General features: G+C 38.5%; 1 protein-coding gene across 1 annotated transcript; it reads right to left on the bottom strand.

Annotated features, from left to right (window-relative positions):
- Nucleotides 1–16,111: 16,111 nt before the first annotated feature.
- Nucleotides 16,112–18,994, bottom strand: LOC110790556 (uncharacterized). The gene has a single exon (XM_021995333.2). The coding sequence runs from the start codon at nt 18,992–18,994 to the stop codon at nt 16,112–16,114; it is 2,883 nt and encodes a 960-aa protein (XP_021851025.2).
- Nucleotides 18,995–19,223: the final 229 nt, after the last annotated feature.

The raw sequence follows: 19,223 nt of genomic DNA, 5'->3' as shown, positions 1-19,223 counted from the left end.
CGTAACCTCAGAGACCTGCGATATCGAGGAACATTTGAATAAAAATAGGACACGGTGATCAATTCGGTCCAAGATAAAGGCCATGGGCTACCACCATGAACCCCAACTCCTGTTTGTCCGTCACTTTAGACGTGCACAGTCTAAAGCTATTGCTACTCAGTTTCACTTTACATGATTTACAAATTGAAACCCTGTTATGACTCAACAATCACATAAGGCATACAATCCACATTTATTCACAACTGTTTTTATCTTGGAATTAAGTAAGTGATCACAAAGGTATCAAACAAGACTCATTCCAATTAAATCAAACATTTCCTTTGATACTGATCAACCCCTCTATATGGGTATAAGGTTTCAACTTACTAAACAAGGTCCTCGGCCCTCATAAAGTAGTGAAAAGCTAAAAGGGAACAACGATCAATCGATCTGAATCAATATAAATAAAATAATCTAGTGTTCCCAATCAAACATGTTTGCATCAATCATCTACTAACATGTTATAATCCTCATAACGAAATATATGTGTTCAACATGTCCATCCAACAATATTAAACATGAAATTCCAACATAATCAAGTTCATCAACATATTTCAACTTGGTTTCAACAGATAACACACATTCCAAGCACACAGGTATGTACGTACCTTGTGTAAACAAACTAATAGGCCACTTTAACACTTTCAAAAGTCGCCTAAAGAGAATTCTCCGCCTAAGACAACCAACAAATAATCCTAATCAATTTCTAATCATTGGCAATCATAATAAAGCATTCTAAATGCATCCTAAACATATTTAGAACCTTCCCCAATATCAAAATATAAACATTTGATTTCCTAGCATCATAATCATTGAATTAGTGATTGAAATTCGTTGAAAACATTTCTCACACGTCGTACTTTAAATTTTTAGCAATCTAAAGTAATTAAAAATTTGTTCAAAACATATTCAACATCTTTAACGTCATAAAAATAATAACTTTAATAATATATAATCGTTCCACCATGATTTACAATCATAAAAATCTTGAATTTCATGCTTTAAATAATCAAAAATCAATATTTCAATGTAATTGGATAATTTGAAAATTAAATATATTATTTGAACATACTATATAAATCTGAAAATCCAATTAACTCATAAAAATCATAAATTTATTAAATCAAATCATGAATTAAATAAACAAAATAAAATCAAAATAATTAGTTTACTTAGGGTTTAAGAAATAACCAAGAAAAGAGGGGAACAGGAGGGCTGGCCGGCGATAGTTCACGGCGGCGGCAGGCGGTGGCTCGCGGCGAGGGAGGACGAGGCTGGTGCAATACAATGGTGTTGTTCGAACAAGGGACACGAATAAGAAGGAGAGCAAACAACCGACAGAAAAGAACGAAAAGGAAAAGGAAGGAGGGAAGGGAGACTACCGTGCGGCGGTGGTCGAGGGTGTGCTGGCGGCGGCAGAGTATCGGCGGCAGCAAAGCTCACGGTGGTTACTGGTTCGAACAAGCAACAACGAATAAGGGGGGTGTGCAAGAAACAAAACAAAAAATAAAAAAATAAAAAAGGAATAACGAAGGAGAACGAAGGAGAGGAGGAAGAGAACGAATTGCCGACGGCGAGGATGGTGGTGGTCCGGCAGTGTGCGGTGGCTGGCGGCTGCAAGGTTTGAGGGTTTGAGGATTCACGTGAAGGGTGAAGGATGAAGGAGAGAGATTTTTCTTTTGCTGTTTCTTTGGTTTCACGTGAGATGAGATTATGGGGGTTTGGGTTTATCATATTGGGCTTTACCCAATTGGGCTAGAATTAGGAACTTAGTTTAGAATTTCAATCCAAAATCGATTAGGAACGTTTTCTAAATTTAATCGTTTTCGTAATTCAATTTCTTTTCAACATGAAATTCTAAAATTATTTTAATTTCATAAATCGTTGAAATATTTAAAACGTATAAAAATAAATATTCGTTAATTACATTTTTATTTCTAAAATTCGTTAATTACATTTTTATTTCTAAAATTCGTTAATTCTATTTAAATATAATTAACTATACGTTAAAATATATTAATAAGATTTATAAAATTACGGGGGATTACATGTAGCATTGGGGACATGATTCTTTGAAATAGAAATATCCAAAGTATTCCCTGAAATGAGTTACGAGGGCGTAACTCGTTTTCTTTAAGAGGGGTAGAATGCGATAGAAATTCGCGCTTTTTACCTATTTGTATAACAATTTTATGCATTTTATGCTCATTTTTAGCAACTTATACATGTTGATGTAAAGTAAATAGATTCTCCGCATAAGAAAAATGTGTTCATGAGTAACACAAGCAACTGTAAGTTGGCAAAAGAGTGCATATGAGTGGCACAAGTACTTCTCCAGTAAGAATAAGTTGAAAACTTTTGAAAAATGTGTGAATTTTCGTGTCAAGTTTCGGGACGAAACTTCGTTTAAGAGGGGTAGATTGTAATCCCCCGTAAATTTATAAATTTTATTAATATATTTTAACGTATAGTTATTTATATTTTAATAGAATTTACGTATTTTAATAATAAATATATAATTGACGTATATTTATTTTATTTGATTACATTCTAAATATTTTAACGATTTATGAAATCAAAAATAATTTTAGAATTTTATGTTGAAAAGAATTTGAATTACGAAAATACATGAATTTAGAAAACAATCCGTTTGAATTAAAACACTAAAGTTCATTCATAATTCTAGCCCAACTTGGTAAACCCAAAACAAATAAGCCCATAATTCCATGCCCATGTTTCAACTTCACGTGAAATCTCAAAACCTCCTTTCTCCTTCATTGTACGTGAAGTGCAAAACCACAACCCCCTTTCTCCCTCACGCCGCTCCTCCATTGCTGCTAATGTTCACGCCGCTGCCACAACCGTCGGCGCCTCCTCCACCGCCGTTCCGTCGTCGCCGATGCGGTAACTCCTCCTCCTTCTCTCTTTCGTCTTTTTTCTCTTTTGTTTCGTTTCTTGCACACCCCTTGTGAGGGGGTCGAAAAAGCACGAGGCTAATGCGTGACCTCGTCCCTCGTGGGTGTGACGCTTCTTTTTGTCAAATCAAGTGTAATTGGATTTCCTGTGAGTTTACACCCAATTGACTAGTAATATAGGAGTCGCCATTCAGTTTTTAACGACAATGAGAAAAACTGACAAAACCCGGTTATCGTGACATAAAGGGAGTGCAATTATGTTTGACCACGACGACCGTAGGTTCCCTTGTGATCCCTGGTGGTGGGGATCGCTCAACGTACACCCGCAGGGTAGAGATTGAGGGTTCGGGGGACTGTAACTACCGAGAGGAGTACTCGCTCTTCGATAACTCCAGAGGCAGGATATCCTTACTAGCTCAGCATAAATAATTGAAGGGACATGCGTTAACTATTAAACTAATCTAAGTCGATTTTAATAATATGCAACATATAGTACTAGATCGAGCGCGATTATCTGAGTTAGATTGTTTTAAGGGACCTAGCATGATAATCCAATTTCCCAAAAATACCATATTTATTAAGCGTGATCGAACAATCAGATTTTAGTTAGTTTAACCGTTCATAAAAGGGCGAGGAAAGCAATTAAACCATGGAAAAGGGACACATTACGACGCACCCTTGAGAGGTGCGTCACGGTTCTCAGAAAACTAACCACTTTGACTTTGCTATTTCTCCTTTTATTTAACGAATCTCAAATTATGGGACGGGATACGTTCTGTTTGATTCATGGATCGATTGCGACAGAACACGTGATCAGTTTTGCAGCGTGAGGCTTAGGCTTAGGGGTTTAGAGTCAATACTCAGAATATAATTGTGTGTTGTTGTGTTCTCTTCACGTCGGTTTTAGGGGTCTATTTATAGGAAAGAGTGGCGTAGAAAGATAGATTTTCAGGAATTTGAATACGAAACGGATTAGGAAAAGAATCCGTCCCAGGTATTTTCGGCGCCCAGCTCTGGGCGTCAAAGATTTCGGCGCCCAGGGCTGGGCGTTGAAAATAGGGTATGGCAGAATTCTTTGTCAGATTTGACTCTAGAGTACGGAGTTCATTAAGAGACTTAATCCGAGTTATTTGGTGCGTATCAATTTACGACGGAATGCGTCTGGGCCCTTTGCGAACTCTAGGTTCGTTATGAGTTTAATTAATACGTTAACTCTTTTATCGAACTGCGATAGGAATAGAATTACTTTTACAATTTCTATCTCTTTTAGGATTTATGTTGGAGTGCAACACCTAATTCTGACAGGTTTCTATCTTTTTATTCTTACTACTTTTAGCAACTACCCTTTACGGCAGTTACTATTTTTAGCAGGTTTCCATAAATAGCAGGCTTCGGGTGAAACGAAAAGGGTGATTGAGATTCGTTATTTTATAGGAGATGCGTTGTCAAGTGGAGATTTACGTTTTCATCATCGAACCTTCCCTTTCGGGAATGGGGACAAAAGTAGGTGTCTACATCCCTTAATCGTGGATGTTTGTTCGACCAGCACAACCACCGCGAGTGTTCCTCGCCACCTCACGGCCGCCTTTGCCGCGCCGCACCGCCCAGCCGCTCCAGCCTCCCTCCTTTCCCCTGTCAAGCACATAATCGCAGCCCCTCTCTTCATTGTTCTGACTTCTTGCTTGCACAGCCACCACGACGTGACTACCTACAACCGCCACCATCAGCAAGCGTCACCCAAACTCGGCAACCACCTGCACCGCCGTCGCGCAGCCCGCCGTCGGCCAGCTTCCCTGACTTTCCTTTGGTTGATTTCTAAACCCTTAAAACTAATTAATGCTTTAATTACATTTTAATAATTTAATTTATGTTTCTTGAATTAAATTTATGATTTTTATGATTAAGTTATGAATTTTCAGATTATAATTTTGCTTAATTAATAATTTAATTTTCAGATTATATAATTGGTTTGAAACGGGATTTGAATTATTTAAATTGCGAATTTTAAGGTTCTAATAGTTTAAACTCATGTTAGGATGATTATAAGTTATTAAATTATTATTTTTATGATTTTAAGTATGTTGAATATATTTTGGAGTCGTTTCGAATTAATGCATATAGCTGAAAATTCTAAGTATGGTGTTTGCGAAGAGTTTTCAATGAGTTTCAATCATTAATTCAATAATTATGATGCTAGGAAATCAAATATCCAAGTTTTGACATTGGGGAAAGTTCGAAATATGTTTAGGATGTATTTAGAATGCTTTATTATGGTTGCGAATGATTAGAAAGTGATTGGGAATATTTGTTGGTTGTTTTAGGCGGAGAATTCTCTTTAGGCGACTTTTGAAAGTGTTGCCTATCAGTTTGTTTACACAAGGTACGTACATACCTGTGTGCTTGGTGATGTGTGTTATTATTGAAACCATGCTGAATTTGTCGATGAACTTGGTTATGTTGAAATTTACATGTTTAATATTGTTGGATGAACATGTTGAACATATATTTCGTTATGAGAATTAAAACATGTTAGTATGGATGATTGATGCAAACATGTTGGTTGGGAACACTAGATTATTTTATATATATTGGTATGGATCGATTGATCGTTGTTCCCTTTTAGCTTTTCACTACTTTATGAGTGCCGAGGACCTTGTTTAGTAAGTTGAAACCTTATACCCATATAGAGGGGTTGATCAGCATTAAAGGAAAGGTTGGATTTAATTGGAATGAGTCTTGATTGATACCTTTGTGATCACTTACTTAATTCCAAGAAAAAAACAGTTGTGAATAAATGTTGATTGTATGCCTTATGTGATTGTTGAGTCACAATAGAGTTTTAATATGTAAATCATGTAAAGTGAAACTGAGTAGCAATAGCTTTAGACTGTGCACGTCTAAAGTGACGGACAAACAGGAGTTGGGGTTCATGGTGGTAGCCCATGGCCTTTTCTGGGACCAGATTGATCACCGTGTTCTATTTTTATTCAAAAGTTCCTCGATATCGCAGGTCATTGAGTTTACGGAGTCGCGCCCGTACCTCGTCTTCCTTAGTGAAGCTTCTAGCTAGACAACTCGGTCCATTGACTATTTCAATTAAAGTAATATTATTGTTATCAAAGTTTAGTCCAGTCTAGCCTAGTCTAGTCAAGTGTGGTCTTCAAATTAATATGTTTTGTCTGCCCTTACTTATGTTTTGTTAGTATCATGTTAGGATTGATCATTTAATAGAATCATGTTAGGATTATTATTGATTTCGTATGTAGTACTCAGCTTTGCTGATTACGTGCTTTGTTTGTGTGTGTTGATCATGGCTATGCCTTATTGATCCTGTGATGACCCATTTTGGTGAGCAGTCTCTAAGGATCAATAAGCGTTGCCATCTACAGGTTTGAAGATGATGCATCATTGGGATCGGGATTAGAGAGCTTGTATTTATTTTATCTTGCTAAGTGATTTGGGTTTTGTTAATTTGGACTTTAAACTTGTCATACTATTTACATTTCCTTATTTTCTTTGATTGGTTTTTGGGATTAATTCTGTAATTGATTATTTATAAACCTAAAGTTAGTTTTATGTTTTCCGCTGCAAAATTTTGAGTAAGCCGTTACGTTTTCACACGGGCGATAATACTTTGATAATTCTCTATAGTTATATTTATAAAAAGGGTTATTTTAGAAAAAGGAGAATTGTCGGGGTGTTACAACCTACTTGTACTACAGTTCTATTTATAGTATGAGTACATATACATTGTCGGGGTGTAAAATAACAGGATATACATACCGTATGATCTATATTCATTGTATTTTCAGTTTGATCTGGACTCATAATATTTGGACTCATAACTTGGACTCATAATATTTGGACAAAATATTTTTTGAATCCTAATATTTGGACACAATATATGAGTTTGATCTGGACATAATCTGTACATGATCTGCGTATACTCACATATTCTAATAAGTTCACATGAAGTGGACATGATATGTACGGATCTATACATAATATGTAAAAATCATATGTATGTACAGATCATGACATGTTCCGGCTTTGATAATAACATGATACACATTGAACGGTTTAAACTTGTTAACGAATTTGTTAATGAATTCAATGAAACGATCCGTTTGTAACCGAACGGAAACAGTGCAACTAAGGACGTTGTTTTCCTTTGTGTTGGAAAGGAAAATTTCAGATAAAGCTGTATCTGAGAAAGAATATCTCAGAAAGAAGAATATCTTAGAAATTTTGATTTGATTCCTTTTAAAGAATATCTCATAAATTATATGACAGTAGGCTTTAACAAATTTCTTTGGTACATTATAAAGGACAGAGAATATCTAATAACATTCAGTGACAGAGAATAATTATATGACAGAGAATATATATGACAGAGAATATCTCATAAATTATGGCAGAGAACAATATATTTGGATTATGTGGTAAGTGTCGTCAATTCAGGAGAATAATAATTTGGGCCCACAAATGTAACGTGTTTCCTTCATCACAATTTCACTTACTAAATCATGATCCAAAAACATCACGTTTTTTGGTAGCAGATTTGCTAATTTATTTCCCACCAAAACCACATCACATGTTATATTTATTCATTTATTCAGCACAAGTTTTTTGGAATTCCTAAAGAGAAATGGATGGAATTATAATGCAGAGCTCGTCAATGGAGAACCACAAAGTAAAAAATTTTGAGCATGTAGAAGTTATGCTTAAACCAACTTCTACATTACAATTAAGCGAGTCAAAAATAGTAAACTACGGCAAGTTTTTCCCCAAACCTTGATTCAAAATCAATAGTTGTTGTTAGTCAACCAAGCTCTTCTACAAACCTCCTCAAAGTCACTTACTTAGCAAAAAAACAGTGCGTAGATTTCATTCTAAATCCATCTCAGATTGACCCACAATTCACCAATGTAGTGCAGATTTCTACCACGGGAATTATTAAACCATTCTATTTGCCGGATTTATCCGATCTAGCGTTATTGCCAACCCCTTTGAAGATTTTCTACACTTGGTATATTAAAGAGTCAAAGGTTATTGACATATTAACGAGAATTGATACAATTATGTCAATATGCTATCCACAATTGCCGCTCACTTACGAGACAGTGATACTATCCAAAGGTTCGTACCATTTTGAAATGTCTAGTTTATCGGATTATCTGAAAATAATGAAGCTTGATTTGAGGCAGTTGCACAACATTCATATTAAGGCAAGGTCTAAGTCTATCACCGCTGATCTTCGGGATGGGAGGCGCTTAGAGGTTGATGTGGATGTGAGTTCAGAACAGCGGGCCGAATGTGAATTCAGAAAATAAACAACTGATGTTTTTATTTGAAATTGTAAGGGGATGACATTGGAATGTTTTCCTACAAGAATGAAACAACTTATCAACGCAGTTGAACCCGACCTGCTGATTATCGGAGAAACAAGGGTAACAAAAACTATGTGTAAGTTGATAATGAAGGAGTATCCATCCACATTTGCAAAGGTTGCAGAACCACAAGGTTTGTCGGGAGGGATTGCGGTAATAGGATTGTCTAACAATGTTTCAGCCAAGTCTTTTAAGGTTTCCACTAATAAATGGATGGGGATTATTCATGTCTCTTAATGACAACAACTCATTTTACGAGTTACTTCTTTTATATTTAGGTTATTTTTACTTTGTTCTTTATTTAGTTAGTTATCACGTTTTGTTTTGTAATTGGACTAGTTCAACTAGTTTTGTAGTTGGACTAGTAAACCTGGTGATAAACCTAACTGTAATATCGTACGGTTTTATAATATGGTAGTTGAAAATTGATGGTCATGGTCCAATTTTCATTTCCTTCTGATTAGATTCCACTGCTTATTAGCTGTCATATTCTGGAGCACTGGAGTTGTAGGTCATTTTCAGACAGTGTGTTGTCACCTCTCCTGCAAATACTGTCACATATCCTGCTGACTCTGGGGTTCCTCTACGAGCAGTAATCTACTACTACTATCCATATTATAAAATGGAAGATGTGGTAATTTCTTTTTGTTTGAAGGAACACCATCAAGGATTGCTAATTAGTGTCGTAAAGGTATGTTAATCTCCTCTTATTTACCTTATTATTACTAAGATTTTTTGTTGTAACACCATCAAGCATTGATAAATTTCATGATTACTTTTTGTTTAACTGATTTGTAGGGAAAATCCGGTTGGGAGTAGCACCTACGTTTTTTGCTATCCTCCTAGCAAGAAAAACACCAGCCCTGAGAAAAATTATGCGGTCCTGATGAATGCCATGATGGATGGCCCATCGGAACCGAGAGCTAAGTTGGGGTACCACACGCTGAAGGCGCGAAACAGAACAAAGATGTTTGCACACCAGCTGGCTACCGTTGCTAGGAGTGGTTATGATGTAGTGAAAAAACAATTGCATGGAGAATTCTAATTTAAAAAACAATAGAAGAACAATAATTAGTATTACCGACATGATAAAAGCATATTTTTTATATTTCAAGAACTTAACTATAAACTTACGGGCCATAAAGGACATGTATAAAAATTCTTGCCAATATTTGCACCTCGCTTGCAGGTTTGGAGAGGAGATTCCAAGTTATGATAACATTTCACCATTCCCCTACAACCCTTTCGTGAAATTGAACCAGGCCGCAACTCGGTTGACATAAGATGAAGAGATGGAGGAGGAATGAAGAGGGAGATGGAGAGGAGATGAAAAATAAATGCAATTACAAAGTAAGGAAGCGGGTCGGTGGTATTTATTAAGGATGGTGGGTGGTAGGATTAAATTAAGATTGAGATTTAATAAAGTGAATAACTCTTTTTTTTTAATATGTCACCAATGACATATATACTGTCATATCTGGGATCTATTCTGCCATTTGTTACCTTATCCTCTAAAAACCATATAGTCTTACAAATAATTACCAAAAATCTGAATAATCAAATTTTACTCACACCTACTTATTTACCCTTTTCTCTTTGTTTTCAATCAAACGTAAAGTATTTACAGTCATATATATAAAATGTCAACGAATTAGATGGTTCTTTTTCAAAAACAATGCGTCTGATGTAGTAAATTATAACCAACACATTTAGAAAATGGCCTATAATTTACCCATACTTATACGAATGGCGGGCGTATAGTTTACCCATACCTTACAAAATGGCCTTTATCTACAAAATGCAACGAATTGCCAATAATTTACAAAGTGGAGCCAATAAATAATTAGCCTAGCATCCCAAACTTTACTCTAACGGCCTATGAATATGTCATATTAATTAGGAAGTGTTGGCCTATACTGTCACATGATAGATAACTATTGTCACAATTTGGATTAAGGTTATCATGACTCGTGGAATGTCCGTTCTTTAGAACACCTTTAGTGCTTGTCAATCTATCAAAATAAATGTGTCGATACTCTACAAAATGTGTCAGGAACGAGGGTTTACAAACAGGTTTGTCAGTCTATCCAGGCTTCATGAATCCATTTAAGCACGTCTTTCTTGGCTTCGTTGAAATCCGACATAACGTCTTCACATAATAGTCATTTCCTTTCTTCTGGAAAACTGGCAACCTATAATAATCCATGTCACAATAGTGAGTTGGGAAAAAAATAGTGATTTGTCATGTCATATAAGCAAAAAAGAATATTTTACCGGATCCAGACGAGTTATGATCCTATCCGCATTCCGTTTAATACAAAGTAGCATCCACACACCACAACCGTGCTTGGATAATACATACTTACAATATAAGAACACTGTAAAACATATAACACCATATGAACAAGGTTAGTCATGTTCGGATGAAACACTTACCCGTCCTCTTGTTGTTCCATGGCCAATGATGTTCTAGGCCATTCACTTCTAATTGTATCAGAAACCCACTCCGGATCTAATAATGAAAATGCAGTGTCCATCGCATAGGCCTGGATATTGTTGAAAATACTTAGCTGACGATGAGGACATTATACTACAAAGAAATCTATAGGTAAGTTTTTGCATACCAATTGGGTGACCTCTAATGACTGATAGCAGCATCGGTGGTGCTCAGTGAGTCCATTACTAGGATCTCTTGTCTATTCATTGAGAATGCAACACACCACCAGTGTCATCTCACTAGAACGGGCACAAACACCTTTAAAAAACAAAACTTAGTCATCAGATAGTTTTCTATTAAAATAAAACACTTACCATATTACAGTGTTTATAAAAAAATGTGAAGCACTTATACGTACCACATTTATTATAGTGAGAGGTGTTCCACTCAGGTATTTAGTGTACCGTTGCGCAAGGCTATTAATTTTATCAGAATCACCTTTGGCACCCACAACTAATGTCTGTCCCACACAAGTAAGAATACCAGTGAATGTTGAAATTATAGGGGAGGGATGGGGGGAGGGGGGAATGACAAAGCAATTTGACATAGCTCTCACCCCAAACGCAGGATCCAACATGAAACGCCTACTCCGTTTTGGAAATTGTAATTTCCATGTTTCCTCATAGATCTGTCTTGCAACCCTCACATACTTTGTTGAAATAAATTGTGGAAACATATTAAATTAGGTAAAAAAACATAATGGAACAAATACAAGCTAGTACACAATGCATACCTGGTCAGTAACTTCACTATTACTTCTTACAACACCCATACTCAGGTTTGCGTTCACATAATCTCCATCTAACTCCAACACTTTAGGTCCGACCCTTCAAGCACAACCAATGAATAATTAGTATAGCATAAAACATAACCCATGAAACAACATGAAGGAAATAGTGCCCTTGGTCCAAGTATGCAGTCTAATAAATGCGGTTCAGTATTAATTAACAAGTTAATAATTCAGTGAGATCAAGTGAGCTGAATGCCTAGCTAGAGGCCGCTTTAGTTCAAGTGGAATTAATTATATTAATCCACAGCTTACTCTTGACTGAACCCGTAGGGTCACACAAATAGTACGTAAACGGATCAAGTATTTAATGGCATTAAATACTCCATCTATGGATATTCGGAATCGACGGATCTTGGTTTCAGTGGGAGCTGAGATCGTCACAAGCAAGAAATGAATACTCCGGAAACGATGATATTACCGGAAACGGAAATATGGATCGTATCGGAAATATAAATATTATCCAAGTCGTAAATGTTGCCGGAAACGGAAACATGGTACGTATCGGAAAATATTAATGGAAATGGAAATATTGCCGGAATCAGAAATATTGCCGGAAACGGAAATATTGTCAGAATCGGAAATATTATCGGAATCGGAAAATAATTCCGGAAACGGAAATATTAAATATTTGTTCGAAACGGAAATTAATTCCGGAATCGGAAATATTAAATATTGTTCGTAACGGAAATGATTTCCGGAATCGGAAATTTAATCGGAAGCGTATCGTACGAATTAGCATCGGACGAGGCTCGCTAGACGAAGGCCCGACACGAAGCCAGACCATCGCCCGGCAAGCCACACGCATCACCAACACACGCCAAGCCTCGACCAGGCCCAGCGCAAGGCCAGGCCCAGCCAAGGCCTTGGGCGCGCGCGGACACAGGCAGCAACATGGGCCGAGCGCTGTGCGCTCAGCGTGGGCCGCAAGGCCTGCACGAGTGTGCGGTGCTCGTGCGATGCTCGTGTACGTGCTATACGAATCCTAAAGCTATCAGGATTCGATATATGATTAAATTCCTAATCCTAAAAGGATAAATTAATTAAATAAGAGTTCTACTAGGATTCTAATTTAATTAATTCGTATCCTAGTAGGATTCCAATTCTCTTTCCATACCCCTATAAATATGTGGCTTGGTTCACAATTTATAACGAGTTTTGAAGTATTCAAAGTGATTTTTGAGAGCAAAAATTCAGTCACATTCTAGCCCATAATAGCCGAAAATTGTAGCACCTTAAGGGCGATTCTAGTTGGTCAATCTTAAGGCAGATTCGGACGTGCTGTGGACTATCTACGGAGGGACGACACTTGGAGTCCTAAAGACTTGTTCTTGTTCGGTTCGAGCGCAGCTAGGGAGGGCACGCTACAAAGTGTATGCACCTAAATTATGCTATATGATTATGTGTAAATAATATGTTTCCTGGCTTTATGTTTTTTCCGCATGATTTATGTTTTGTCATATGTATCATAACCTAACACAACAAACCATAAGAAATTAAGTTACTTACTTTCCATTCAAATATCATATCAACGTACGCACGGATTTTTTTAGGCCGTCAAATCTGAATATACGACTCAATGAGCGTCGGGGAGGGTCCCATCATCCTCTTCTTGCGACTTTCCTTCATTTCACTTAAATTTTTTTTCATACGAAACCGCTCTTTCTTCAACGCTAGGGTCATGGGACGGGAGGAGTACTCTATTTCATTCTTCGAATCATATGTGCCCACCTTTTTACTTACTTCAGGACTTGCTACAAAACTCTCGTCATTGTGGTTTGGAACGATATTACCTAGAACAAGATATTAATATAAAATTTAAGGTCATAAAATATATATAAACTGTCATATAGTATATGAATGTTGTCATTGTCTTTGAAATATATACTGCATTGAGTGTTTTCTTGAAGTTTGAAATTTAACTAATTTTTCATTCAATAATATCTACAAGTTTGAAGAACCCAATTTCAGAATATCTTGAAGAACCAACATATTTTCGGAATATCGTTGCATAGTGTGGTTTGGAACGATATTACCTGGATCAAGGTGTAGTGCCTCATCAGATTGGTTCGTCTCGGTCTGAGTTGGTTCCTCAAGGTGTAGTGCCTCATCAGATTTCTTTGTCCCAAGCTGAGCTGATTCTTCAAGATGCAGTGGATCATCAAGGTGTAGTGCCTCTTCAGATTTCTTTGTCCCACTATGAGCAAGTTTACATGTCCTTCTATTCTTCCTGGTGTACTGGTTCATCGAGATGGTCTTCTCAATAATACTTATTCTCTCAGATGGTATATCAGGTTCTACTACTGGTTGTTGTACATCAGTTAGTTTATGGGACTGTACAAAAAAATAAGAACAAAAATACCAAATAACAGGACTGTACCTTGTGCTTTGGACTTTCCTTTGACCTTTTGTGGAATGCATTTTGATGTCCCACCACGCCTTCATTTATTTTTGCCCGTGACATTTATTAAAACAGAAACGTCATACTCATCCACGTCATTGGTGTCCAATGCAGCTTTCACGGCATTCATTAACTACAAACATCAAGGTGCATCTTCAAAATTAAATTCAATCCAAAAATCATAAATTAAAAAATATATAAATTTAACACTGCATGAAAATGAAAATGGGAGACGGATTTACAGTCATAAATGATATATTTGAACCATATAAAAAGCTATTAATAACAGATTTACGGTCATAAAATATATATATTGTCATATAGTATCATAGTATGGTAAAGACAGATTTACAGTCATAAATGATATGTTGACTGTCATATTGTAATATATATTTACTGTCAGATTTGCAATCATAAATGATATAATTATTTAAGTGGGCTGACATATTTGAAATTGTATACTTTCATAAATGAAATATGAACTATATACTGTCAAAAATGAATTATGAATTTATATACTGTCATAAATGAATTATATGATGTCAAATATGAATTATATATTGTCAAAAATGAATTATATACTGTCATAATAGATATGTAGAGTTTTTCAGCATGTGTAATCAAATATAAGATTAATGAATAAAGCAGACTATCACATGAATTTTCAGCAAGTGAAACCGCAATATATTACAATGAGAACAACTTTGCCAGATTCATCCAAACCAACATATTATAGAAGACTAGCGATAAGGATTATGTTACGTTGCCACAAACACATTCTCTTCACTCAAGTGAAAGATAAGGTCTTTAAGATCTTTCCACCAGAGCATCACGACAAGTAGTCTATTACGTGTAAAGTTCCATAATGTAACAAAATGACTGAGTTTTAGCATGTTTTAAAACAAACAAGTACAACAGAGTTCTAATTAGCATGTTTTAATTATACAAGACTAGGATCAACACATAAACCACACCACCTCAGTCTCATAGGAATTTTCAGCTACATATTAACATTACAACACCAACAACTGTGCCATCTAATCTGTCAAATAGTAGATGTATATTGTCACATTGTAGATGTATACTGTCACTATATCACAAATTTTGTCATATTAGTTAAATACAGTCACATATGTGTATATACTATCAACAAAATTTATATACTGTCACATAAGTGTATATAGTATCACACTTAGTAAAGTTTGAGTTCGAGAAACTACTTATTGTAAATATAAAGTTAACAGTTATTAATAATAAAATCAATAAAATCACCTTATCAACCTCAGTCGAGGTTATCCTCTTCCCGGGCATAATATCCTTCATCATTGGATGGGTATTGTTCCGGTTGAGGACTTGGAAAAGGAGAAGGTTGACTTCTTGGTATCGCCGCATTGACGGTTCTTTGGTTTCGTACTCTCCTGAAAACTGATTCGCCACCAACTGAGAATCTGTTGTCATTACTATTCTCTTGGGATCTCCCAATAAACATAGCTGCACCCCTGCAATGGCTGCCTCGTACTCTGCTTCGTTGTTCGAAGCTGAAAAAGTGAATCTGATTGTGTATTCGAATTTGTCTCCTGCCGGAGAAGTCATGACAACGCCGGCTCCCGCCCCCGACTAAGCGGCTGATCCGTCCACTGATACTTCCCAGGATTATGCTTTGGTTTCGTCCTCCTGATAAGATGTTTCGACTACGAAGTCGGCCAAGGCTTGGGCTTTTATTGTATTGCGCGAGTGGAATTCTAGATCATATTCTGATAACTCTATTGCCCATCGCAACAGTCTGCCGGCTGTATCCATTTTTTGCAAAGCTTTCTCTAATGGGAAGTTCGTCAGGATTTCTATGGTGTGTGCATTAAAATATGGTCTGAGCTTTCTGGCGGCTATCAGGACTGCATAGGCTAGTTTCTCTATCAGTGAGTATCTTGTTTCTGCCGGATTCAAAATGTGGCTGACAAAGTATATCGGCTGCTGGATTTTGTTTTTCTCGCTGATCAGTACGACAGCGACGGTTTGGGGTGAAGTGGACACATATAATTGCAGTTTGTCGCCCTCTTCCGCCCTAGCTATTGTTGGCAAAGCTCAAAGGTGTTCTTTGATATTTTCAAAGGCTCTTTCTTCGGTTTCTCCCCATTGAAATTTTCCGTTCTGCTTAAGAGTGTTGAAGAAAGGGATCGACCTGTCTGCCGACTTGCTAACGAATCTTGTCAGGGCTGCCATTTTTCCTGTCAGCCTTTGTACATCCTTGATGCTTTTTGGCTGAGGTAGACTGAGTATTGCTTCTACCTTATCTGGGTTTGCGTCGATACCTCTCTCGCTGACAAGGAACCCTAAGAATTTCCCCGATTTTACCCCGAACACACATTTCTTAGGGTTCAATTTCATCTGGTACCGACGTAGAGTCTCTAACGTTTCTCTAAGGTCGTCCACATGGTCGTTTTCCAACCTGCTCTTTACTATAGAGTCGTCTACGTATACTTCGATGTTACGGCCTTTCTGTTTTGCAAATACTCTGTCGACTCGCTTTTGGTATGTTGCCCCGACGTTCTTTAGCCCAAACGGCATGGCTTTGTAACTGAACACTCCCCCCTTGGTGATGAACGCTGCTTTTTTCCTGTCGGCCTTCGCAAGGCTGACTTGGTGGTATCCGAAAAATGCGTCTAGGAAGCTGAGCAGTGCGTGGCCGGATGTGGAGTCGACTAGTCTGTCAATTCTCGGCAGGGGGTAGCAATCCTTTGGGCATGCTCTGTTCAGGTTTGTGAAATCTACACACATTCTCCACGAGCCGTTGGATTTTTTAACCATCGCGACGTTGGCCAACCATTCCGGGTAGTCGCATGGTTCAATGAATCCCGCTGCTAGTAGTTTTTCTACCTCCTCCTGTATTGCTTGATTTTTTTCAGTTGAGAAGTTTCTTTTCTTTTGCTTTACCGGCCTTATTGATCTGTCGACGTTCAGTCGGTGCTCGATTACATCCGGGCTTATACCTGGCATTTCTTCTGCAGAAAATGCAAACACGTCAGCGTGTTCTCGCAACAGACCGATCATGTTTACCCGCAATTCTGGGTCAATGTCGGTTCCTATCTTCACTGTTCTGCCCTGCTCTCCTTCCACCAGCTCAATTTCCTCCACTTCTCCTTCGGCCTCTAGCCTGGGTAAGGTAGCCCCCTTCTCGATGCTTTCGATTTTGGGTGCCTCATGTTTCTGCCTTTTCTCCTTCTTGGGCAACAGAGATTGTTCCCCTTCTGATTTTGGAGCTTGGCCTCTTGCAGGTCTTTTCGTTGCTGCCTCCCTTGTTATATTCATGAATGGGGTCAGTCGGCCTGGTGTTTTTAATGCCGTCAAGTAGCATGATCTTGCTGACTCTTGACTGCCTCGGATACTCTCTGCCTTCTCGAAATTTGACATGTATATCATGGTTAGATGGTATGTCGACACTACTGCCTGTGCGTCTTGGATGAACGGCCGACCCACGATGACGTTGTACGCAACTGGCACTTTGATTACCAAGAAGTCTACCATTAGGTCCCTTGCGGCTTTACCTTCTCCGATTTGTACCGGTAGCCTGATGCTACCTTCCGGAAAGACAGTGGCTCCGGAGAATCCTATCACCGGATAGTTGACTCTCGTGAGTTCCTTTTCGTCTATTTTCAGCTGAATGAAGGCTTCCCAGAAGATAATGTTCGCTGAACTCCCTCCATTCACCAGTATTCTTTTTACTGGCGCTATTTCGAGGCCCAAAACCAGTGGGTTGTCGTGGGGGTATATGATTCCGCGGCAGTCAGCAGGGGTGAACGAGATGTTCGGCATGACTAGGGGTGATGGCCATTTTCTGGCGCTATGATAGTTTATCAGGTGGCGGTGCTCGCCCAGGCTCCTACCTGCTCCACTGATTGTTTCTCCATGGCATGGTCCGCCGGATATGACCCATACTGTCGGCCCTTTCTGGCCATTATTTCTAGCCTCTCCGCTGCGGCTGGTTTCTGGTGCCTTTTGTTCTATTCTGAGTGGTGTTTGGGTGGCTGGTAATCTGTTGTTTGTGTTATTGCTCTGCCGGCTGTTATTCTGTTGGTTGTTGTTGCCCTGCCGGGCTTTATATTGTGTTAGGTAGCCTCTCCTGGTCATATCTTCGATGTTATCTTTCAAATCTCTGCACTCTTCCGTATAGTGCCCACAGTCGTCATGGAATGCACAGTACTTCGACTGTGGTCTGGGTTTGTCGCTCATTGGTGGAGGCCTTTTCCAGTTTTCATTTTTGTTGACGTTGTAGATTGCGGCTCTTGGGGCATTCAATGGGGTGTACTCATGGAAAGTGGGGTAGGCGTTGGTTGACTGTTTCTGGTGATCTCTCCCTCGGAGGTCTCTCCTCTGGTCATCTTTCCTGAACCCCCTACTCTGTTGTTGTTGTGCCGGCTGAGCCGGCCTAGGTGCGAAATTTCTAGTCGGTGCCGACTGATAATGGTTTGGGATTGTCATCAGTTCGTCGCTTTTAATGTATTCATGGGTCTTCACCAGTGCGCTTCCCAGATCCGTGAAGGATTTCCTTCCCAAATATTTTTTGAACTCGCGGTGGTTCATTCCTGTCATCAGGGCCACTACGGCTATCTCTTGTTGCAAGTTTGGTATGCTGGTGGACTCGTTGTTGAACCTGGTGAGGTAATCTCTCAAGGACTCCCCGCTCCTTTGGGTGACTGCCATTAGTTCTCCTGACGTTTTCTTTCTCTGCTGCCGACTGATAAACCGGAGCATGAACTCTGCTTCTAATTGCCGGTAATTGTACACTGACCCTTTTGGCAGTCCCTTATACCACCCGGACGCCACTCCCAACAGTGTGGAGGGAAACACTTTGCACCACATGGCATCGGAATCTGTATACAGCATCATCTGTTGTTCGAATGTGTTGCAGTGGACCTCCGGATCGGTGGATCCGTCATACTTGCAGAGTGGGAATTTCAATTTGTCCATTGGTTCTTCCAGGATGTCTGCACACAGGGGTGAGTTTGCAGGTTGGATGGTGTAACGGCGCAGCGGTTATTTTTGAGGTGCTTCTCTTGTCTCCTCGATGACCATATTTTCTGGCCGACTGCGCAGAGCAATCGCCTGGTGTGTGTTGGGGTGGAGTTCGTGTTGTTCTATGATCTGTTCTCCGAACAAGTTTCTTATCGGTAGTCTCTTCCTCTTTGTGCCGACTGGT

Source organism: Spinacia oleracea, chromosome 5 (genome assembly GCF_020520425.1).
Source record: "Spinacia oleracea cultivar Varoflay chromosome 5, BTI_SOV_V1, whole genome shotgun sequence".
NCBI lineage: Eukaryota > Viridiplantae > Streptophyta > Magnoliopsida > Caryophyllales > Amaranthaceae > Spinacia > Spinacia oleracea.
Note: the sequence above shows the minus strand (reverse complement) of the source record. Positions and strands in the feature narration are given on the sequence as shown.